The sequence below is a fragment of the Scatophagus argus genome, chromosome 9 (genome assembly GCF_020382885.2).
Source record: "Scatophagus argus isolate fScaArg1 chromosome 9, fScaArg1.pri, whole genome shotgun sequence".
Classification (NCBI taxonomy): domain Eukaryota; kingdom Metazoa; phylum Chordata; class Actinopteri; family Scatophagidae; genus Scatophagus; species Scatophagus argus.
Genome location: NC_058501.1, coordinates 21,813,418 through 21,837,277, shown reverse-complemented (window position 1 = coordinate 21,837,277; position 23,860 = coordinate 21,813,418). Strand labels below are relative to the sequence as shown.

Sequence of the window (23,860 nt, the reverse complement as noted above, 5' to 3'; positions counted from 1 at the left end):
GCTCGCAACAAGAGTTCACTCGTGTTCACTGTGCTAAACATCTGCATTCTCTAAAGCTAGATCACGTGTGATCGGGTTTAATTGAAAAGTCCAGCCTTAGAGTTTTTATGTGTGGTTTTGGAGGCTGAGGGCATAAGCATAATCTCAGAGCACACCCAAAGATTTAAACTCCTCTTGTGCAATCAGAAAATGATGGCGTTGGAAGGAAAGTCTCCTCTTCCTTATGCCCTGGCTGCATAAACAAGTGTTGCATGTGTAAAAATGTCTGTTTCCTGTTTGTGCTTTCGTGTCCCCAAAAACATTCATTAAGCTAAGAGCGAGGGGCAGCCTTCTGCAGACCCAGGACTCTGCCCAGCAGCTCTGCTGTCAGTCTGAGGGCCGTGCTGGTTCCCTCCACATGTGCAGCAAAGGAATTTTGTGTTTCCTCAGAATGTTTTTTCGGTTTCGAGGAACCAGCAGTCCTTCCCTGTCATTTTCGTGGTCTTTTGAGTGAATATGAAAACATTTGCCTTGCCATGTGTCTGGCCCAGTACTTCTCTTGTCATGGACAAAAAGGCCATTTTCTCCACGTCTGCCCTCTCCTGGACTCTGTTGCCATGGAAACCCACAATCTAGCTGGCATTGGCTTTGTGTTCCTGAAGTAGACTGTCATAAATGTGCTGTCTCACACGTGCGTGAGTGTGTGTGTTTGGTGCAACTGTTTCACTTTTTTTCCTTTGAGAGTGTTTATGCACAGCTGTGTTTGTGTGTAAGAGATTTTTTCAGGGTGAAAAGGTTTGTTTTTGGAAGCTTTATCCTGGAATTCCAGATGCTTCTTCAACCTTCCTCTCCACTTAGCCAGTGATGAGAATTCATCAGATAACAGGACTGGCACATTGCTAATAAAGTCCTGCACACACACATGACATATTTTAATACATCAGATATTATTGTAAGTGATTTTTTTTTTTTGCCTTGGAAGGAGTTCTGATCTCTCTGCAGACTTCTCTGAAGCTTCTATTTCAAGTTGCCTGTACAGTAGTTGATGCTCTCCCTCTGAATGAACACACAAATTGATATAATATAATTCAGAAGAAATAGGGTGTAGTCATCTGTAAGATTGTGTTTTTGTTGTTCTTGTTGTCCATCTGCTGTGGCCTGAGGACTTGAAATAGTATGCAACAACTTGAGGATGCACCTTTTTTTGTTGTTTTTGTTTTTTGACGGTGTGTGTGTCACCAGCTCCCATTAGCCTCAGTGAACTTCCTCGCCGTTGGGTCTCTCTGTGTACACTTCCTGTTTTGTATCCTTGCTAGAATTCCCTTTGTGCAAACTCAGTCAAGCAATTTTATCAGCCGTGTACAAAATAAAAACCCCTTGACTGACAATAACTGTAAATATTATCCTGTAACCTCTACAATATCTGCATTTTGTCTCTGCTAGGCGAGTGTGTACTTCAGAGGGCTGTTATGGTGAGAAAGAAGTTAACTGCAAGGGAAGGAAGAGGTTGGCTATCTGGGACCCTCTTCTGTACCCATTTCAGAGTGGCCTTTGTGCCCCAGGACAGCCCCAAACCTGACGTGAGTCCCTTTGAACAACTGTGCTGGTCCAAATAAAATGGATTAAGAACATTTAACATAATGCAAAAAGCTTTTTTTTAATGTATTTTCTTTCAACACCATTCATGATGCAGGACAATGCAGACCCAGTGCTTTTAGGAGATCATGATGTGGCTTTGGCATCCATAGAGAAAGTTGTGGTTGGTAAGTCAAACCATATGCCTACATTTTTTGATCATGACTAATATTTTAACCAATGTTATAACTGGAGATTTATTGGCAAGTTTTACTTTGATGTGACACTCCCTGTTATGGTCCAATCACATACTAGTATACTTTATATCATACATTTTACTGTGATGCTGTTAGTGCTACAGTTTCATCACTCTATCAGATATTATTAGTATTTCTGTTACATGTTATGAAGATACTAGAAGTGTTGCATAGTTTACCCATATACTATAGGTTTAACCTACATACTGTTCATAACTAGCATTGTATGGCTCTTTGGCTCTTGTCTGTTTAATCAATGTTCAGTCAGTCCTCTTTTCCTCCCTCTGCTGCAGTGGGCCCAAACAGAACGAAGCTGGTGACCCCAAACTCGTCTCTGAAGTTCACTCCAGAGGAGCTGGTGCTTTACTGTAGGGACCTGCGAGTCATCTGCTTCCTGTTTGACCGCCTCACTCCTGACGCACAAGTCCTAGAGGTGTGTGTCCATCTCCTGATTTTAGGAATTCAGTGATCTCACATTAAGCATACTGCAAAAATACTGCACATATACATGCAGGATTTTAATTTTTTGGTCTTAAAAATCACAAAAGTTTATCTTATCTTATTTTTTGCTTTGTCTCTATACTACTGAAACTAGTTTGTGTGTGTGTGTGTGTGTGTGTGTGTGTGTGTGTGTGTGTGTGTGTGTTGGCTTAGATTCAAGCCTCTGGTTGCTGTCATATTGTTCATCAGTCATGCCTTAAGACGTGTGTAGAGAAGCTGATCTGTGCCGTACACCGATGATCTGACTCTGTGGGACGTTCATGTTGAAAGCTGATGACCTTTGTCATGTTGATGGGCTCACTGTCGTTTCCCTCCTCAGATAACTTACACCATCGCCAAGACCTACCAGCCTCCCAAACCGGGGTCAGTTTTATCTTTCCAGAACGCTGCCCTTGGGAGTGTAGGTGAGCAGATTAATGTATGCACCCTCATGTGTACCAGCATCAGTTCCCTCCCTGGCACTGAAACAGTACCTCATAGGTCTGTCAGTCTGTCCAGTATTAGGTTGTATTAGGTCCCCAAGAACAGAGAGAGATACTTTAGTATAGCTCACACATTTTTTGGTTTTCATAATTTTACTGTGGTATGTACCAGACTCAAATTTTGTTCAGTCAAAACAAGTCGGTGTTTGCTGTATGTGTGGTCACACATCTTGATTTGTTGGCCTGATGTCCTGTAACATTTGGAGAGTTATTATTACTCTGACCTAAACCAAATAATCGTGGTTTATTCCCAGGATGCCATGGGAAATTAAAGATTATTTCAATTATTTGGCTTATTTGTTTTGATTTTAATGAGGTAAAAATCAGTGAGTTGATGATCTAAAATATTTTATCAGTAAATCTGTCAATCGTTCAATTTATTTTTCTCCCTGCATGCTTCACTGTGATGAATATTCATAGAAGTAACAGCTCGGTGAAAGTGAGAAACAAAGGCCCACATGAATCAGAAAGGCAGCGTGGATATCTTAGTCATGTGCTGGACTTGCTTTCCAAAGCTTTCAGAATTTCCTGCTGGTGAGGCTTCATCAAATCTGTTCTCACTTTGGTTTTCACCCACCAGCTTCAGGGACAGAATGTACCCAAGAACTGTTTATCATTATCATCCCTTTACTTAGACTCTCTTCTCTCTTCTTGTCTCTATCGTCTTCTGATTTCTGATTTTTACCATCAGTGATGTGATGTTCCAAGTCTTAAGACTGGAGCGATTATTGAACAGGAAACATACTGGTTTCTGTGTGGACCATAATGACACATTTAGCTCACAGCCCCTCCGGTTGGCGACATTTGAAACGTTCGTCTTTATGATGACGTAATGAAAATGCTGTTTTTGTAACCATGGCCAGATGTGAGGAAGTCTCTTGAGTAGCTTCGAGGCGAGGACCACTAAATTTATCAAGGTCTGATTTTCTGAGAGAATGAAAAGCTCATAATTGACACAGTATTGCGCTCTCGGATCCAGTACAGTCTTAACATCACACTACCCATTAAGTAACTGTTCACCTCAGCCATATAGAGTAATATGAGCCTGTCCATACAATACATTAAGTGTTAAAGCTGCACCAGATTATCCAGCTGTTTAGAGTCACTAAAACACTTTTTTTTTCAAGTTGAATTAATTCTGATTGTGAATTTACATGATTTTACCTCTTCTGATCTCCCCAAAAATTTGGTGGAGAATGAAGCAAGAGCTCACATTGGATTTTCTTAAGAGTCAGCCATGCCTGACATTCCAGTGGACCTGCACTGTCAGGTGTTTTTCATTCTTCCTCAGTGCTCTTTCAATAAAACTTCGACACGATTAGGGCAACATTCCCTTTTGCAAGCCCAAATATTCTCAGCTTCTGATATAAAACTGAGAAAATAGGAAGTTGCTGATTCAGTCAGCAGTTTATCAGCTCTATCTACAATGAAGAAGACTGAAGCACAATTAGTCAGCAGCTTAAAATAGTTGAAAGCCTGTTTCCCCAAAATAAACATGTGGTGTTAATATGAAATTATTAAAAAGTCTGTGTCGTCATATGCTCTTTCTGCTGTTGTTATAAAACACAAAAGTGTTATAAGCATCAAAGCAATATTTGCACACTGACAAAAGATATTTAAGACAAGTGTTGGCATCGCTTTCTTCCTCCAGAAATGAAACAGTTTCTAAGCAACCGTCGTCGAGATGCCCACATGAACTGGTTCGAGTCTGCCTCGGACTGGGAGCAGGAAGTGGAGAGGTGTGGGGCCACTGGCTGGCGAGTGAGCTCAGTCAACGACCGCTTTGAGATGTCCACCAGGTAAACTCACAGCCCAGCTGGATGGTAACCACCACATTTTTGTGTGTTGTATTAAAATGTGATGTATTCGTTTCCCCACCACTAACCAGTGGTGTAGAAAAAAACATGAAATTCTGTGCCAGATTATCTGTATCGTTAACCCAGTTTTGTTAAGCAGTGTGTTAGTACATCTGCTTGCAGACCCTTGACAGGAACATTTGAGAAACATTCTTTTGAAAACATGAAACAAACTGAGACAGACAAAGCCAAGGCTAAACTCCTGTACACCGCACAAAGAAGACCACTCAGTATCCTCCACTGTATGTTCTAAGTGTTTAATTTTGTTTTTAAAACTAGAAAGCTCATCATCCATTGCTGCGATCATTCTGCAATTTATGTTCCATCAGTAACACCGAGAATTCTGTTTCCTGTCAGCCTGCCGAGGTTCATCGTGGTTCCACAGAAGGTTTTAGACACTGAGCTGAAGAAAAGCTTCGCCCACTTCAACGAAGGACGCATCCCTGTGAGTGCTCTCAGTGCTAGCAAACAGTTTGCTTTCATGTACCGTCATTCTGTGTTAGCAAATCAGTGATGGGGCCTTCAACCTGTGAGAGATTTTGTAATTTTGTTTTACATTTCTATACATTTTCTACAGATTTTATGCACAGTATTACTCTAATAGTCCTGCACTTGTAATCCCTGTATTTGTAACTCGTAACTAAGATACAAACTTAGTGTAAGGTAATGTCCTTAACGTAATGTCCTGTAATGTCTAATGCTGTAGATTAGGTGCTTTAGGGCGGACTCTCACAACTCTAAATTCAAACAACCTCTTGAACTTAGAGAGAAATAGAAAAGTAGAAATTCTTCTGAGTGTCTATTATGTATTATGATGGAATGGTATTTCAGCAGCAGTTATCCTTCAGACATGTTTTCCCTTCTTATTAACATTCCTGTGACACAAATTACAAGATGAGCGCACATGCAGCGAGTGCCTTCAGGGAGTCGGAACTTGTTATCAAAGAGGGTAAAATTGTGTTTTGTGTTGCAGCGCTGGTGTTGGCGACACCCTCGAGGCAGTGATCTGCTGCGAATGGCCAGCTTCCAGAACAACATCTACCACGAGAAAGACGACATCAGGTGTGTGTGTGTGTGCGCGTGTGCATTTGATGTTTTTCAAATGGATTTTCAGTGTGTGTGCGCTATGAGTCTCAACATGATTTAGCTGTGCTCTTAGCTGTAGATGCCACAAGGCAAAACTGGGTTACAGCGAACTAATAATAGGTTTGATGTTATGCTTCAAATCTGTTTGAGGAAACTTTTTCTTGCCATGAGCTCTAAATCAAAATGAAAAGCTGCTATGAAAACGACCGTCCCATCCCTCTTAATTACATGTAAAATGTCAAGCGGCGATGAGTGAGTGGTCTGTTGAAGGGAAACTTGGAGTCACTGTGTTAGATTTCTGTCACTGCGGTTTGCTTTAGCAGAAAGTGTCCACACCAGCAGAATTGCCCACATGCAATTTATTAGATAAGTTCACATTTCTTGGTAAAATTGAAAAACATTAGCTTTTGCTTTAGTTTGACCTACCGACGTGCCTCCTTGTGACATATTACAGGGTTAACTGTAGCTTGTTCACATTCAGCCGTTGGAGTTTGTCAGTGCACTCCCCTCTGAAGGAGATTGCATGAGATACTTAATTAAACTTTTTGTGAAATCCGTCTTCACTGATGAGCAGGTTAACCCTGTGCTTTTTTCCTTCTCAAGTGAAGTAACATTTAAACCACTTCTGGGGAAAATATCACAGTGTGCTCTGGTATTCTGATAGATTTTAAAGGTGTTTGACTTCACACTTCCAAATCTTTGGAGATGAAATCTGCTGTTTACCAAGACTTGATTTGGCATGACTGAAAAGCTGCTGAAAGACATACCAGACAGCTTGATTTCAAAGTAATCCAGGCATGTCGCAGACGTAGCCGTGTGCTAACAGCAGTCGTGTGTTGTTCTGTAGGAACCTGGAGATGATCCTGTTCGGTTGCCAGTCCTCTCTGTGTGTGGTGGTGGAGCTGGGCGAGGAGCTGCCCTCACCTGCCGATATCCAGCTGGCACACAGCCGCCTGCGTGCTCTCTGTCTGGGAGGTGAGGATGGGACATGAATACGCACACAACCACCGAGCAAATCTGTATTAAAAAGCTAAAGCAGCCCTTCACACATGAGATCCATATTTATTTAGTCAGTGAAGTCATTTATTTATTCAAAAAGCAAATTTGACATTCAAACCGCTGAGGCTGTCTGAATTTTCTATGAAATCTTCTGAAACTCTGATGGCAGCAGCAGCTCTAAACAGGCTTTGTGAGGTGCCCTTTAGTGTAGTGTTTGCCATGTTGGCCCACACAGCACATTCCACGGTTGAGTAAACAGAGAAATGACAAAACTCGTAGTCCTCTGCAACCACCGGACCTGGAACCTGAAATGCTGACCTCTCTCACACTCCCTCATACTCTGACAATGAGTAAAGGTCACTGCGGTTCACACACTTGTCAGTTTTCTGTTTTGTCTTTTGTGAGTTCACAGCTCGGAGGACGGTCTGTAAAAACAGCCACTCAGATGTATGCGATTGGCTTATTGGCAGTCTTCACGACAGCCACACTGAAAATGAAATTAGACCCAGTGAGATTAAGTGGATTTGGCTCTTAGGGTCTCATTTAAGATTTGGATGATTTAGTTTTAGGAGGTAACTGAAATGGTGATGTTGTTGTAATAAACACCTGTCTGTTGGCAATGGCAACACTGACTGTTTTTCAAGATTCATTTCCAAGTAAAACAAAAGGACATGTTAAAGAGAAGCTTAGACATCACATTATCAACCATGGGACATTATTGTAGTGCAGCCTACACAACCTGGAAGCTTTTATGTATACTGAAGACCTGATGCTACTTGATGACCTTGTGCTCCTGATGAGTCCGTATCTCGTCTCACTGTTGTGTCTTCTGTTGTGTACTGGCTCTAACCTTCGAGTCAGCTGATGTGCACAGATCCACTGGACCCCTTTAAGGTTTTTCTGCATTTGTAGTGATGCGTAATGTCTGAGCCTAATTTAACGTTTTCCTGTTTTGACTTGTAGATATCTCCACATCTGTATCTGTGCCTGATGACAAATGGTTATCTACCCTGGAAAGCACCCACTGGCTCGACTACACAAGGTAACTACTCTGTCTGGCCATTGTAGACCTGAATGGGTACTACTTAAAGTACTAACCTTCTATTTAAATATACTCTAGCATCAGAGCATCACACTGGGTCCGTGCACCATATTTGTTAAACACATATGATACACTGTGTATTACCTTACATTTGCTGAGACAGCTGTGATTAGCTTTACTCACTGGTAACATCAAGAAATTTGTATAAAACAATTTATGTATTTATGTTTTTTAATTGTAAAATAATTTACACAAAGGATTTTATGTTTATATTTTAGAGAAATTTCAAGGAAACCTGAAATCTATGACAGGTTCTAGTATATTAATATGTGCAAAGTTGTTGGTTATGTTTGTAAGTAATTGTGAGATTAATGATGATCTGATATGATCATATCTGCCTCTGTGTCTGTAGGTCCTGTCTGAAGAAAGCTTCAGAGGTAGCCTGTCTGCTTCGTGGCGGTCACCTGACTGTGGCACTGCAAGGTGAGTCACATGACTCGTGACCCGGCTCATATTATTCGATCCATTCATTATTCACGGCGCCTCCCTCTCATTAATGCCACATTAGGGCTTGCCTTAAAGTAGCTTTATACCAGCAACAAGCACACTCCACTGAGCCTGCATGTGCACTGTCAACAGGCCTCCATACAACATGCTTTTAAAGACACGGTCACACCAGGCTGCGCCTGTTGTGTTTGCATCTGAGAGGCCACATAAGAAGTAAGACATATATCTCAATGTATACATACATGATATGCTTGTACATGATGTACAACACGACTGATCTCAAGTTTGTCATACATCAGCCAAAAGTCAGATTTAAAGTTTAAACTCCATCAGTTAAAGGGTTTCCAGACAATGAATTGTATCTGTATGGCTGTCTGTTTGCATGAGTTCTCGTTCAGATGTGGATTTTATGTGTGTATGATTTGAGTATTGGTTTTAAGGTTCGGTGGAACAGAAGGTCTGTTCCTGCTATTTTATCTTCCACAAGGCGAGGTGTGGCAGTCTGGTTTGTTGCTAATCCAGCATCAGGTCAAAGCAGAGGCCCTGATAAACTGAATCCTGGCCACAGAAACTGTCTCTCTGGCTGTAAAAGTTATCCTCTCTGGTGGGGGAGGAGACTCAGCTACTCTGAGAGGTCCTGTAGCTATAGCTTGGAGCATCTCTTCACACAGCATCGGCTCTTGTACCAAACCTCTGGATATGGGCTGGATTTTGCTCCTCTGGAGATGTTCAGGATGAGAGGCACTTAGCGGGTGTGGGGATGCTCACAAGCACTCGTCTGAGTGTCGCTGGACTTTCTCCCTTTGAACAAGAGGGTCACCTCTATGTGTCTGTGTGTGTTGTGAGAAGGAAGATGCTGACTGTGTTGTTGCAGCATGGAGGTGTCAACTGATCACCATCTGGCACGGAGCTGGATCAGGTGACGGGGAATGCTGCTTGACAGACGAGGTAAACCCAAACATGCAGGGAGGGTGACCTCAAAGTGTCTGGCAGGGGCTCCGGTCCACAAGGCCTTCGGCTTTCACCTCCTCAAGTTATTGCTTACTGATAAGTTGTGCTATTGTTGTTCTTACTCCTTTGACTTTGTCATTGCTTAGGCTACCAAGAAACAGCAAAACTGAATATATGTTTGCCATCCAAGTTGCATTTATATGTGTGTCTGACAATGAGGGTACAAAAGAGGGATGATTTAAAAAGATAATATTTAGCTGAAGTCCTTACATTCCATTTTATGAGTCATTTTACCAACAGCAGGATGATTTTTAATCATCTGGCCTGTCTGTCTGTGGTGAATAAACACCCAGAGAGGCAGACCCAACACTGCATTACTCAAACAATGGTAGTTTTCCTGTTTAGCCGAGAGGTTTGTGTATCAGCCGTGTTCTTAATGTGTCTGTGTTGCGGCAGATCTGACATTGTCTGGATCTGCAGTAAACATCCCACTGCAGAAATTAGTCACTACGCAAGCACAAGAAAACTTTGTCTCACAGCTTGACTCTCCCCGTTTGCTTGTCTGGTCTGGCACTGGGTCAGTGTTATCAGCGTGTCTGTCATATTGATATTATCTCTCCCTCCCTCTCTCTCTCTCCCTCTCACAGCCTCCCTCCATTGTGAAACAGAATAAGAGGAATAAGAGCAGAATTAAATGGTGGTTGTAAATTAAAGGGTTGCGTGTCTCGAGTGGTGCTCTGAAATTGAAAACCATTTAAGCTCAAAACACAAATGTCTCTTTAGTCACTCATTGCATTTTACAGCAGCAGGAAAACAACACCCACCAATAGTGCAGCCCACTCATTTAAACTAAACTTCACTTCACATCGCAGCAAAATGTGTGTACAATTATGTCGTATTGTCAATACTTGAAGTGCTGACCTCCAGCAGGTGGATGTAGACTGAGTGTCAGGTGATAGCAGAGAGGTTTCAGCATGTGCTCCCCTTGTTTTGACTTTGCAGAAGCAGACGACCGGGACATGAGCTGCGTTGTGTCCAGCCTGGTGCAGGTGATGTGTGACCCTCACTGTCGAACCCAGCATGGTTTTCAGGGCCTGGTGCAGAAGGAGTGGGTGATGGGCGGCCACCGCTTCTACAGTCGCATCAACTACCACCGTGACAATGACAAGGAGGAGGTGAGAGATTCACACCAACCAAACAGGCTCTGTTGCATTCAACTGAAGTTTAATCATTTCAGGTACTGGCAAATCAATGGGCAAATAGCAACAAACGGTTCTGGAGTTGTGTTTTATGTGCAGCTTTGAAGCACCTTGTGACTGGTTTTGAAAGCTGCTACAGAAATAAATAAATGTCAAAATAAAGTTTACTTCCTACTGACTTCCCTCCCCTTCCCTCCGTCCCTGCAGGCTCCAGTCTTCCTGCTCTTCCTGGACTGTGTTTGGCAGCTGTTGTCCCAGTATCCGTCTCGCTTCCAGCTGACAGATGACTTCCTGTTGGCCTTGCACGACAGCATCCACCTGCCACTCTTCTCCAGCTTCCTGGCCAACTGCCAGCGAGAAAGATGCAAACGCTCCCAGGTACCGGACACCTGAGAGGGGCTTTGGCATCATCTGCCTGATCACAGGACTGAAAACTGTCTGAAGGGCTTTCCTGTGAAAAGTATTGATTGGAAGAATAATCACATCATATTTATAGTGCATACATTTTAAAGTCAATACAAAATCGTATTCTTCAGATATATGTTATAGAGATATTGCTGGATCTGAGTAAGTGATAAACATGTGGCACCATGAGGAAATAAACTGTGGCATTTCACAGTAAACCGATAACGTAAACTTTTGTGTCCTGCTCTGCCCAGAACGTCGGGCAGTCCTACACGCCAGTCAACGGCTGGAGAGATATGCTTCATCCGGATTCTTCCTCAGACCCGTCTGACCCTCCTCTGCCCCCAGTGTGGGACTGGGGCCTGCAGTACAGCAAGCATAGACGAGACCGTTTCACGCAGCCCGTCTCTCCAGTCCCTCCTCTCCAGCCGCTACTCAATGGCAACCTCAACACCAACCCAGACACGCACAGGGTAGGGCTGCAGACTGCTTCATGGTGCAACACGCCCTCTAGTGGCCATGTTGGGAGCTCCACGTTTAACAGTGGCTGACACTACAGAGTGGATCATGCTGAGATGTTGAAGTCCCTGCAGCTTTTGGCTTAGAGTGGATCATTTATGTTGCGATTGATCCGATCAGTTTTGTGCTTACTCAGCTCGGAAGGAAATAGAAAGCAACACATTCATTCATTCTTCTTCACTGATGAATATAGATGAAAATTTTAGTCAGTATCTTGTAAAGTATTCTCAGTATCAGAGAACATAAGGGACTGTGGCAGATTTTGGTTCCAGGATGTTTTGGTTGTTTTTTTGTCTCTGCACTGAGCTGACATCTTTCAGTCCCCTGAGTGTTTGAATCAGGGCATGATGCCTCCTGTGGTAATCATAAAATATGCATCCTTCAAATGAAGCCAACCATAATGCTGTTCAGTCAGACCACTGATGTCACTGATTTGTTGCTTATCTGATTTGAGGGGTACAATTCAGTCAAATAATAAAATATAATACAAGATTTTAGCAAGAAATACAACAGCTTAGGTCACTTTTGAAGGTGTCTGCAACCTAAAATTTTGACAGACTTTATCTTTCCCTCGCACATCTGCCCACTAGCTGGCTGACACCATCCCCGGTTCGGTCTTCCTCCTCTCTCGAGGCACCTTCTCCTGTCCTGCTAACCTGCTGCCCTGGCGCAGCAGCAGTTCGGGCGTTTACAAGAAGAGCCACCGGAGGGCTGCGTCCTCTGAGAACGTGCCGGGCCTGGAGAGGCTGCTGAAAGCTTGGGCCCTGACCGAGTTTCCACAAGGCCTCACGTCCTCCTCCGGACCTCAAGGACCACTTGACCCCTATGAGCCTTTGCTGCCCCTCCTCATGGGACCCTGCATGGGCTTGTGGAGGGAGTGCTACCTCCGGGGGGCGCTCCATGCACAGGTATGTTGGAAGTATCCCACAGGCAGTTTGGTTTACTTATGTAATAGATAGTGAATCACTTTTAGATAGTGAATCACTTTTTCAGATTCTCAACAGAAACTAACAAAAATAATAAAAAAAAGATCTATCTATAGAATTGTGCCCACAGTCAGGAATCACATGTTTACTGACTTTTTTTGTTATTGCTTGATCAGGATGAAATTCAAGATGTCCTCTTTTGCTTTAAGCGGTTGTTGCCCACCTGGGGGCTGTGATAAATTTGAGGGGTCTACAGATATCCTGAATTTCTGTTATTTTCTCCATTTTTTTCCACCTCTTCAGACATAAAAATCCTTTGAATGAGGCCATTTTAGAACATTAACTGTGATGAGGGGCTGCAACACAACATTTCGTTGTTTTAAGGAGACACAAGGCAGAAGGTTTGTGGCTGCTGGCTTACAGATGGAGACTCAGATTGAAACTGGTGTTATTTTATTGTTTTATTATTGCTATCATAAAGCCTGTTATACCAGAGCCAACTCCTTGATGACACAGAACTTCATTATTCCACAACACCAACTAAAAGCCACACATCAGAGACCAATACAGTTCAGTTGGGTCACATGTTCCATAACAGTTTCAGAGCTGCCTTTTATGGTTAGTGAGTGGAGCAGATATTAACCTGAAATGCTGAACCACATGCACAAAAGACTGTTTGATATTCAGTATTTACACTGTAATCAAGTTGATTTTAGACCTGAAAATGACGTCGTCAGTGTTCGCTCTGATATCCACAAATATGGTACTGGGTAACAGCGACCACTTCTTCCCGAGAGCCACAGAAGGTGAAATAATTTCTCATTTTCGTAATAAAATGTGGGGGTGGTTTACTAAGGGCAGGCATAAAGGCTGTCTAATTCAAGTATTGAAGGGCTGATTGTCTGAGTGCGGATGTGTGTCATCAATCAAGTGGGTGCCAAAATATTCAAAAATGTTTTTACTAAATTTGGCTCCACATCCTGCTGCGTCCTCTCACATCGTGACGTCGTCGCGCTGATGTGCTGATGAGTTGGAGCTGTTGATCCACAACTCCCGATATGGACGCGGTGCTGCCCTTGTGATGTCTGTAGAACAGCCTCGTCTAGCAGCGTCCCCATGGTGATGTCAAGAATAGTCGAGAGCTGTGTGGGTGGGTCCAGGCATCTATTTCGATCGAGCTGCATGAGGAGCAAGTAAAACCTACCAAACTGCTAAATTACCAGCTCAGGTTAGCAGTGTAGAAAGATTAGCATGGATTCTGTGCTTTGTGTAATGTAAGTGTCTGTTAAACTGCCAACAAAATCCCTTTTCTTTCTTTTTGGAGCAGTATTGATACATCTGTCCATTCAGAAATCACTGATCGTTAATGCCCGCGAACTCACCACCAGTGCAGCACTCAGTCATCGTTGAATCACCTGGAAAACTAGCAAGAGCCAATCTAACTCTTGTTGCTCTTGCCTTTTCACAGTGTTTAATACGCTTCATGTATTATACATGAGAGTTGTTTAGCGTCAGCGTCAAGACTTTGCAAGTCCACAAACCACAGCATCAGAAATTACCGTAATGTAACGTTCAGGTGGGAGGTAACAAGGCTGTTGCGTTCGATTGTGCAGGTGTGCCTAATAAACTGGTGCCTTGACATGTTGATATAACCTTGTTTGAATGCTAAAGGACAAGGATTGTGATATTCTGCATGAGCTGGTCCATCTCTCAGTGCTCTTCCCTGTGTTGTCTTTCGTTAGAAAATGGCTTTCTAATTGTGTATATAGTAAATAACTAGTGGATTTGTTGAGGACTGTTTTCACCATGGATTAACACACGTTTGCTGAACTGGAGAATATTGGTTGGAATATGTCAACCATATTCTATTGTGTTTTTCAGTTTTTGGACAACACTGGAGCTCTGTGGCACAAAGAAATTCGCTACATCACACTTTGACTACACAGAAAATACTTGTTAGGATCAGTTCATTGATTGTTTTGGTCTTTTCATGGGATTTGTTGACAGTAAGAAAAATAAGTCGAAGTCGTTAAGTTAGACACCACGATGCTTTCTGTCCTCAGGCGTTCTCCCACCCCATCTCTGCAAACCAGCCCCACCCTGTGGAGCGGCTCGCCCGGGAGGTGCAGCAGCTCAAAGACAAGCTAGCACAAGTGTCCACCGGCACCGATCCAAACCTGCCCATCAAGATCTCCGAGCCTCGGCGGACCGACACCAACCTGAACCAAAACACCAACAACGGCACCTTCCTCTTCCCAGCTTCGAGGCCTCACAGTGCAGTAGTGCCCAGACTGGCACTCCCTCCTACCTCCACCAACCACCACACCTCCAGGGGCCCTCCACCTGCATCAGCTCCACCCTCCAGGCCCGGCCACAAAGACAGTGGAAGCGGCAACAAGCACACCTTCCTCTTTGGGCACTCTTCAGTAACAGAGGTCCGTCCTGACCAGCACTATTACCCAGCACCCAATAATGCCAAGCTGCCAAAGAGCAGCGGGTCTTCGATAGCTTCCTGAGGTCTGGTCTGAACTGGTCTCATGCATAATACAGGCCGCTTCACCCTGTGACAGGGCACTACCAGTTCATACCTGCGCAACGTTGCTGGCATCATGTAGTGAGGAGGCACAGGTGTGTGTTTCCTGTTACAGCGTATTCGATTGGCTGGACGGCCCAGTGAACTGCAGTAGTATGAAGCAGTCAGTGCAAGAGCTCTTCACTTTGTTACCTATCATGAGTACTGTATTAAAAAATGTGACAACTGTTTTGTATATTTGTAAAGAAAATCTTAGTATTCAATTTTCAACTGATGAGTATATCTAAGACTTAAAAGAATAAGGGCTGAAGATGCTTAATAACGTAACCCGACACAAGTTCAGAAGCGCATCCTGCAGTATCTTAAAATGGTGCCGACACATTTAATGTCACCTTCTAGAAGGAAAGGAAGTTTCCATTTTTAGCTTCTTATCCGAGATGGGTTAGAGTGACTGGGCGGGACACACACACACACACATTGGTGTGATACGGTGGTTCTTAAGGGCACTTTGACAGAGTGAGTGGACACACACCACATCTTCACTGGATCTGACCTGTGACCAGGCTGCATGTCTGCAGAAGACTTTTTTCTTACAACTAGCCCTTTAAGTCTTTCTTATGTAATGTGCAAAAGGCACATTCCAGGTTTTTGTATCTCAGATCTCAGTGGAAACGCAGGATATTGTTTGAAAAACCTTTGAACTACAGACACTGTGAGCAGTGACTTTAATGTGGAATTTAGGACATGAGAGCTATTTTGGTATGGCTCTCGTATCACTCCACTGGCGTGCATGCAGCGAGAGGCCTACATTCAGCTCAGAGAGGTGCATTAGCCTGTATGTGTCTGGATGTCACTCACGTCCCCGCACATTATCGCAGTATAATTCAGTTCCTGCATGACTGACGTAACTTCAGGGCTTTAGTGATATAATCTGAACCCTCATCTTTCTTTCATGTGTTGTTGACCATTATCGGTCAATCTTTGATGTCAGACATGTAGGTGAGTGTGGTTTCTGAATTGTTTCGGACCAACTTTAGTATTACTTGGAGAATTTCTCCATGATCTTGTGGCGGAATTGAAAAACACAAACTTTATTCTGTCGTTTTAATTGCCGTACCTTGAGAAGGTACCAGTGTCGGAAGCAACGGGAAGCTTATTCCTTCCTGTGTTTACTTCTCATTTCACCTCTTTTCTTTCCTGCCTGGTGGCGTATTAGTATGCGGCCAGCATTTAGGTCAAGGACTTGGAAGTGTCTGACTGCGTTTAAAGCACAAAAGGAAGGATCTGGTCCTGCGCCTTTAAAACCAAACAGGTTGTCGTTAGCATGATGTGGGTGTCAAGTGGATGCACTGGCGTCATTCCCACCGACGACTGAAACTGCATCGTTAGGTGTTTGAAAAAGCTTATTCTTTCTAAAAATGTCGAGGCAGGTGGACAGTTGTCAGCTGTATGACTGATGCCGACCTTCGCTCATGTCAAAGGGTACCTCACTTGATAGCACTATGAGCTATTAAATTGTTGTAGATATTCATCAGTATCAAGGCACATGGACATCAGCTGCGGTTTCTGAGCTTTCCAGGTGTGATGCCAATGCATTTGCTTGTCCTCTGCGGAAAAAAAACCCAAAAAAAACACAAGGTGGTTTTGTCCCGTTGCATTGAAAATCCAGTTTGATTTTCTGCTTCACCTGTTGCTCTGTATCATTGTATAATTTAATCTTTTTGGTACGAACGTCACGTAAATTTGCCAGATGTACTTTTTTCTTTTTGTATCAGTATGTTGTCATCCTGATGAATAAAAAGTGTTATCAGTTCATGAACCTTCAGCTGTGTTCAGAATCTGTGCCACAAAAATAAAAAGCAAACAAAATCCATTCTCATACACAGCTCACAAACTTTATTTTTTAACAAAATAAATATTTACATATGATCTGGAACACTTAAAAAGTAGCATGGCACTGTACAATAGAATTAAAATGTAAACTCTGACTGTCCTGTGTGATATGTACAGTCAGAATAAAAACACTTTGAGAATCGTGTGCAAAATGCTCGATACTTTCACGGAAAATGTACAAAGTAAGAACTCGCCTGACAGGAAATGTTAACATTACAAAATATCTACTGCACAGTTTACTCATGTAAAGCTCTGGTTTGGTCTCTCCAGTTTCCAATATCACATCTGAGAGGATGAAACTCGGTGTTTTTATACAGAAGTAGGTAGAAAACCTGCATGCTGTTAAAAATATTGAGGCGTAATTTCTGGATCTTTGTTTTTCTAAAGAGAAGACCTCTCTTCCACATTTGTTATGATGACGTGCAGGGTTCAACCACCTATGCGTTTTGGCCCTTAAAACCTATGGATGTTAGTGTCATGCGTTCTCACGTTTCACCTGATAACCACAGACGACAGAGACTAAAATAAAATGGCCGTTAGTTGTAGTCCATGTCACCGCATAGCTACCATGGCGGAGGCAGTGCATTAAAAGTCAACCAGGTCACAGCTGAAAGAAACAAACAAACAAAACAAAATCCCCAACATCAGGAGATGGTCTACATCCCTCCCGTGAAAGAGCTTCGGCTTTACCCCCACCGACTCCCGTGCTCCTTCCCCATGAACTGCTGCTGTTGCTGCAGGATGCCGTAGGGCCCGTAGAAGTACCCAGAGGAGGACGGGCCGAGGCCTCCGAGCTGGCGGATGGACTTGCACATGGGGCAGGGGTAATCGGACAGGCCCTCGATATCTTCGAAGGCCAGGTTGACTATCTGATCGCAGCAGGGGTCGCAGTAGAGGTGGCCGCAGGAGAGGCGCTTCAGGCGGGCCTCGTAGGAGATGCAGCACTGGCAGTGCGGCAGGTCGGGGCCCAGCGACAGGGAGCCGGTCAGGGAGCTGCTCTCCAGGCTGCCCGCCTGGCTGGAACTGTGCTTGGTGGGAGACCTGAGAAAGAGGAGGAGAACAGAGGTCAGACACACACACACACACACACACACACACACACACACACACACACTGCAGAGCTGAAACGATCAGTCGATTAAATGAACGGCCTGTTTTGACATATAATGAAACATTTGCTGGCTTCAGCTTCTCAATCGTGAGTTTTCTGCTTCTCTCTCTTTTATACCGTTTTTAGACAATATATCAGGTGATAATAGCTGATCACAAATATATCGATATCAGTGTAAATGCGGGCTGAGAAGTGCCCAGAAAAGGTACAGAAATTGCATGCTTGATGCATTTTAGAGACCGTGTCTGCATCACATAGTCTGTCCAGCAGAGGGCGCTGGCAAGTTTATTTTGTCAAAATGTAAAACATCTCAGTTTTACACTTTAGGAAACAAGCTTCTTGGCTTTCTTACCATGACTTGTGTCTGTACAACTCTCACATCCGTCTGTTAAATAAGAAGCAAGTGTCAAAAGGCGGTTTGTTTGGCTTAGCTTAAAGGCTACAGCTAGCCTGCTTACGGTCAGGTGAGCTGTCTGTTTAAGGACTGTTTCGGTCTGTTTTATTCACAGCTGACAATTCAGTTGTTATTATATCAATTCACTGTCACAAAATGTCCAAAACCAAACAAATTAAACAGGGGAAAAACAAGCAAATCACTCATTTTTGAAAAGCTGTAACACAAAAATGGAAAATGTAAACTGAACACGTTAGTTGAAAAATGAATGGATTAACAAATGTCATCAACTGAATCATTTCAGCACAATGTTACAGTTTTATTAAGCCAAACTGGGCCAACTAATGATTACTTCCATTATTGATTCTTCTGCCCAATATTTTCTTGATTAACTGACTCGCTGTTTGGTCTGTAAAGTGTCAGAAAACAGAGACTAATGACCATTAAAGTCCAAGTTACACAAATCATCAGGATCAGGATTTTAACACTGACGCGCTGTTGTTGTTCCTGTGAATGAATAACCGGTCAAACACGACCTGAAACGGTCGCAGTCAGGGTGGAGCTGACTGTGTGAGTGTGGAGGTGTGACAGCTGACTGTTACCTCTTCACACCGACACCGTGCGCACACCTGTGGGCCTCACGCCGCCAATCAAACCCGCTGAAAATCTGTTATGCCAGTTCAGGTTTCCTGCGCGCCAGTTTAATGAGGAAGAAAATCGTTTATGTTAATGACCCTCCACTCTCATTGGACTTTCAGATTCACTGTTTCTGGCCTTCTGAGGCAAAACTGAGGAGGGGGGGATCCGTGCAAATACTGACTCAGAAAAACCTGTTGTCATAACAACTGGGAAATGAAGGATGATATTTCCCCTTTCCATTCACACAAATCTATTTCGGTGTGATTTGGCACCGCCTGGACCGACATTTGTTCGTTTCACGACGCACATGAAAACTGCTAATGAGCGTTTCCTTCGCCGTGAGGAAGACACCGTCACGCAGAGGAAGACTTGACCCGAGTGGTGAATTTTAAAGTAGGTCTGACCCGTTTCAGGTGAACAGGTGGACTCACGGGAGGCTGGGAAGCGGGCTGAGGCTGAACTGCCGTGAGCCACATTCTGAGGTGAAATCCGACCAAATGCAGCTCGATCAGACGCCCTCAGACCCCCTCAGACCCCCCACTCACCTTGACGACGACGAATCTTTGAAGCAGTCGAAGCTGAGAGCTGCGAGGATCCTCCACAGCAGATCCATGCCGGTTCCTCTCATGGTAACATCCGGATTTCAGCGACCTGCTTTCTGGCGAGCGTCATGTTTTAGAGAGCGCGACACAAACCGAGTCTCTGAGGTGTTCGGATTCAGGACAAAACCACAACAAACCAAACCACAGCCTTCACCGCCCCCCCGTATTTAAACCTGCGAACGAGAAGGACGTGTCATCATCATCATCATCATCATCATCATCATCATCCGCAGGCATGTGAAGGAGGTAAACAAAGCGCTGCGTTCATTTCGTGCCTCCGTCGGTGCGCGTTTGAGTCGCCTTCGATGGTTTCTCCTATCGTGTCTCTCCTCCTCCTCCTCCTCTTCCTCCTCCTCCCCCCCACAGCAGCAGCAGCACAAAGTGGACGCTGGGGGGCGCAGCTGAGCTGTTAGATTTGCATCAATCGGAGAGAATCAACCAATGAGCTCAAACTGGAGCAGGAGACTGAAACGGCCTCAAAATAACCTGCTGACGAGGCCCGGAGAGGAGGAGCTCATGTCTCAGACACCAAAACTGATCTTAATTATATTAATAATCCCACCAATCAGGTAGCTGAGAAAGACGTCATTTAAAATATAACACAGCTTGTTTTTCATAGTGTGAGACAACATTCAAAGCTATTCTGTCCTTCAGAGACTGCAGACAGCCCCAATCTTACTTTAACTACACAGTCACGTGTCTGTTAATGTGCGAGTTATCTCCTGCATTTTTATTAAAACATATAATTTTTTAAAATTAATACTTTAAATTATACTCGTTTTCCATTTTCATTCCCATCGTTACCTGATTTAACCACCAGATGGCGCCAAGAATTGACCCTAAAGCCAAACCATGTTGTCATTCAAAGACAAGAACTCTTTCTCTGCTATTAGAGTGAGGGGGAAATACCACAAATCAAAGTAATCTCCCACAGGAAAACGTCTGTTACTGTTTGTCAGAGGTTGTCCTGATGTCCTGTCCTGTTAATACTGATAGACACATATATGGACAGTCTTAACCTTTGCAGTTTACAACAAGCCTCTCCATTACAGCGTTTACAGCTGCAGATAACAGCTGGCACATCATTAAAGCGGGACATTTGATCCCGTTTGGAAATCAGATTGTGCGTCGACCAGCCGTGACTTTGCTTTTTGTTAAGGCAGGTAGAGAAGATGCATTTAAAAACAACTGGGGTCAACAGCTGCAGATAGACACACACATGAACACACACACACAGTGGATCTGCAGTGTGTGTCTGGAGGATATTTTTGTTTGTTGAGATGATAATGTGTTGTGTCAGAGCTTCAGCTCCAGCTGCCAGCTGCTGCAGGGAAACGACTTCATCTGCTCCATCTGATGACCAACAGGTTCCTCTGCAGATGGAGACGCGTCGCTCATCTTGTCTGTTCTCACTGTCTTCTCTGTCCACGACCACTGGCTCACTGGTGTCTAAAAAAGGGCGAGTTACGCGTGCCGAGATCTCATTGTGACAGGTTTTCTTTGAGCACAGCTCATTTTATTGCACAAACACACAAAACATTTTTAATAAGGATCTGCTGAATTTGTTCTTAAAATAAATGTATGCCGATTTGTCCCAGCATGCCTTGAAATAACGTCTGCGTTTTTAAAATCCACACCTCATAAGTTATGTTCAGCATTAAATTTCAGCACCAGTGCTGAAAGCGTCGTGTTGCAGAATTGTACAACAGTTTCTCTGGACTCTGGTCGGCTACAAGGTGACGGATTACGGTGGACAACATACTTACAATTACAGTAAAACTGAAAGCAAAACCAAAGGAAACACAATAAACATGACAGCATACATGATATTCCTCTACACGTCAAATAGCACAAGAAATAAAAGTGCCAGGAGCCCAAAGTGTATCCCGCTAAGACGCTTTTCATCCAAACCCAACCGAGACCTCGAGGGCCACGATGAGAAGCACAAGGCTGCTGTGCTCTGCTGCACGTGTGGCTGTCCAGGTCCTCTTTACATGCAGTAAAACCTCACTTCCTGTTGGAGTGTTAGCCACTCGGGGAGGTAAAACCCTGTCGACTTGTGAGCCCAGACACTGAGTCAGGTCTGCCGCCCTGTCGCCGAGTCCCTGCTGGAGCAGACGCTCTCAGCTGGACGCAGCAGAAATCAATGAAGGTCACTTTGGTCAGTTTGACCCACAAGCAGAAGAAACAAGTACGAACTAAAGAGGCTTCAACACAAGAGAGTCTTTTTGTGACTTCTTCTGCTTTCTGTAACGCAGTGAAAGCTGTTTTTAAGTCAAGTCCGAGTCGTGTTTCAAGTCAGTCGACCGAAGTTTGTAGTCCGAATTGTAGTCTCTGATGTCAGACCGAACTGTTGACTTGTAACATTCTTGTCTCCGTCAACTCATTCGAATGTCTGGACACAGGAAACTAGGACTGCAGATAACATTTCACAGTAAACATGATCTTCAAAACAAAACCAAAGTTAATAGCTGTCACTTAACGCATTAAATGTCTCATATTAAATGTTTTTTGGCACTTTATTAAAAACCAGTGTAAACCACGAGTTTGTTGTCGCTGCGAAGACTTTGTGTCATGTCCCACTGCACCTCAGGCAATCCGTTAAAGCAAACGAATCTTGATGATGTGTCACTTTGTCACTCTTTAACGGTTTTACTGATCGATCAGTCTTCGCGGCCTCTGGTGCCTGCAGATAGCAGCTCTTTAGGCCAGCCGCTCGATAGACGACAGCAGCTGAAAGGCCTCATCTGATCTGGTGGCTCCTGATGACAATCAGGCGACAGCTGGAGACTCCGAACCGGACCGAAAGACTGAGGTCGCAAAGGTCGTGTGCTTTCAGACCAGTCAGAGATATAAATGCTAATGTATATGAACACAATGGAGGCTTTGTTGATCTTAGTTAACACCTGTGCTTTACCTGCAGTGGCATATAAGTCAAAATGTGTGCTTTGAAGAAGCAGTTGCTGTGGTTTTGATTCCCTGAGGACTCCTTCTCCTCTCCAACACCTTGATGTGATGCTGTCAGGACATTATACATGTAATATTATATATGGAAATATGTAATTATAGATGTAATTTAAAGTTTCCTTTTTATCTCAGTTTTCAGTTTTCAGGTGATCACTGAGCTTAATGGCACATTCATAGGATTTCAGCTGCTTTCCACCAGGGGCATCCTGATTAGGTGGGTTTTTTTAATGGCCAATTACAGGCACGAGCCCAAGCACGTGCAGGGAGAGGCTCGTCTTGCACAGTTCACTGCACCAACCATTTGGTGCATATGGAGCAAACAGACGAGGTCCACTGAGCATTAGGGTGGAGAGCGCGTTTTCCACCTGCATCCCTTGTAAAGCGACTTATAATATGATAATTTAGACCCACTCGTGACCGAATCACTCCTGGGGAAAAATTAAATCACCATGTAAGGTTTCGTGCACACCAGCAGACTCCCGCACACCCCCCCTTTCTCTCTGAGAGGAATGGTGCCTGCTGGAGGAGGAGGAGGGGGCGGTGTCTCCATCCAAGAGGGATGTTGTGTAGTAAGTGAAAGGGGCGGAGGTGGGAGGAGGGCGCAGCTCTCCGTTACTACGTCAGTGCGCATCACAGGGCCACACAGGAGCGTTTTGCTTCAGGTGCTCGGGGTGACTCCCTGCGCAGAGAAAAAAGCGACTCCCGGTGCCCCTAAATCGCGCTGCCCTTCCTGCCAAAAGGTAAGAAAGCGAATCACCCTCTCTAAGGGCGCAGTTTTATCTTTTAATGCGTTAATTGGCTGATTTCCTCGGTCGCTGCCGCTGTCGGCTGTGCATCCAGGTGCAAGATGACAGGAAGATTTCCTCATGTTTATGATACAAGTCGACATTTGTTTGTCTTTAGGCACAAGTTTGTAGGCCCGTGCTGCGCAATGCGATGACCCCTAAACCCGCACCCGAAGGGGAACTGAAGGAAGAAGTCGACATATTGACAAGAACGCGTAGCCCGTTCGTTCGTAATGTTGCGTTCAGACAAAATGTTGAGATTTCTAACTGCGGATTTTGGCGACATGCGCTCCTCGTTCTTGGTCTTGCGGGGAGGTCTTGTGCGTTAAGAGCGATCATCATCATCCCTCCAAGCGCAGGGGATTTGCTCTGAAGGGGGGGAGGCAGGGAGAGAAGGGTGGGAGGTTACCAGTCTTAGGTTTTAATGCCATTAAACAACAGTTTATCGATCCAGTTTTGTCAAATCGCGGATGGATTTGGCACCGATGCCCTTGTTTCTCTCCGTCCTCTCGTTGCAGTTTTTTCTCCCACCCACGGTCACAGATTTCTAGTTGTGCCTTAACTGCATTTTCTCAGATTGTTGTTGGTTTTTTCAGTTATGTGTTGGTGTATTTAGTGGGTAAAAAAAAAATCAGGGCAAGCGTGAAAGTAT

The 23,860-nt window shown here is 44.1% G+C and overlaps 2 protein-coding genes across 3 annotated transcripts in view; both read left to right on the top strand.

Annotated features, from left to right (window-relative positions):
- Nucleotides 1-15,108, top strand: part of mtmr11 (myotubularin related protein 11) — a 28,446-nt gene extending 13,338 nt beyond the window's left edge. For both annotated transcript variants that reach the window (XM_046399644.1, XM_046399643.1), the window contains 15 exons: nucleotides 1,423-1,559; nucleotides 1,673-1,742; nucleotides 2,105-2,244; nucleotides 2,632-2,716; nucleotides 4,446-4,593; nucleotides 5,008-5,095; nucleotides 5,624-5,712; nucleotides 6,584-6,711; nucleotides 7,699-7,777; nucleotides 8,190-8,260; nucleotides 10,238-10,410; nucleotides 10,642-10,812; nucleotides 11,094-11,312; nucleotides 11,949-12,266; nucleotides 14,348-15,108. In XM_046399644.1, coding sequence (XP_046255600.1) covers nucleotides 1,423-1,559; nucleotides 1,673-1,742; nucleotides 2,105-2,244; nucleotides 2,632-2,716; nucleotides 4,446-4,593; nucleotides 5,008-5,095; nucleotides 5,624-5,712; nucleotides 6,584-6,711; nucleotides 7,699-7,777; nucleotides 8,190-8,260; nucleotides 10,238-10,410; nucleotides 10,642-10,812; nucleotides 11,094-11,312; nucleotides 11,949-12,266; nucleotides 14,348-14,800 — 2,369 coding nt within the window. In that variant the 3' untranslated portion in view covers nucleotides 14,801-15,108. The remainder of the gene's footprint in view (nucleotides 1-1,422; nucleotides 1,560-1,672; nucleotides 1,743-2,104; nucleotides 2,245-2,631; nucleotides 2,717-4,445; nucleotides 4,594-5,007; nucleotides 5,096-5,623; nucleotides 5,713-6,583; nucleotides 6,712-7,698; nucleotides 7,778-8,189; nucleotides 8,261-10,237; nucleotides 10,411-10,641; nucleotides 10,813-11,093; nucleotides 11,313-11,948; nucleotides 12,267-14,347) is intronic.
- Nucleotides 15,109-22,723: 7,615 nt separating this feature from the next.
- Nucleotides 22,724-23,860, top strand: part of sv2a (synaptic vesicle glycoprotein 2A) — a 42,515-nt gene continuing 41,378 nt past the window's right edge. Inside the window, exon 1 of the mRNA XM_046400062.1 lies at nucleotides 22,724-23,163. The gene's annotated coding sequence lies outside the window, so the exon portion shown is untranslated. The remainder of the gene's footprint in view (nucleotides 23,164-23,860) is intronic.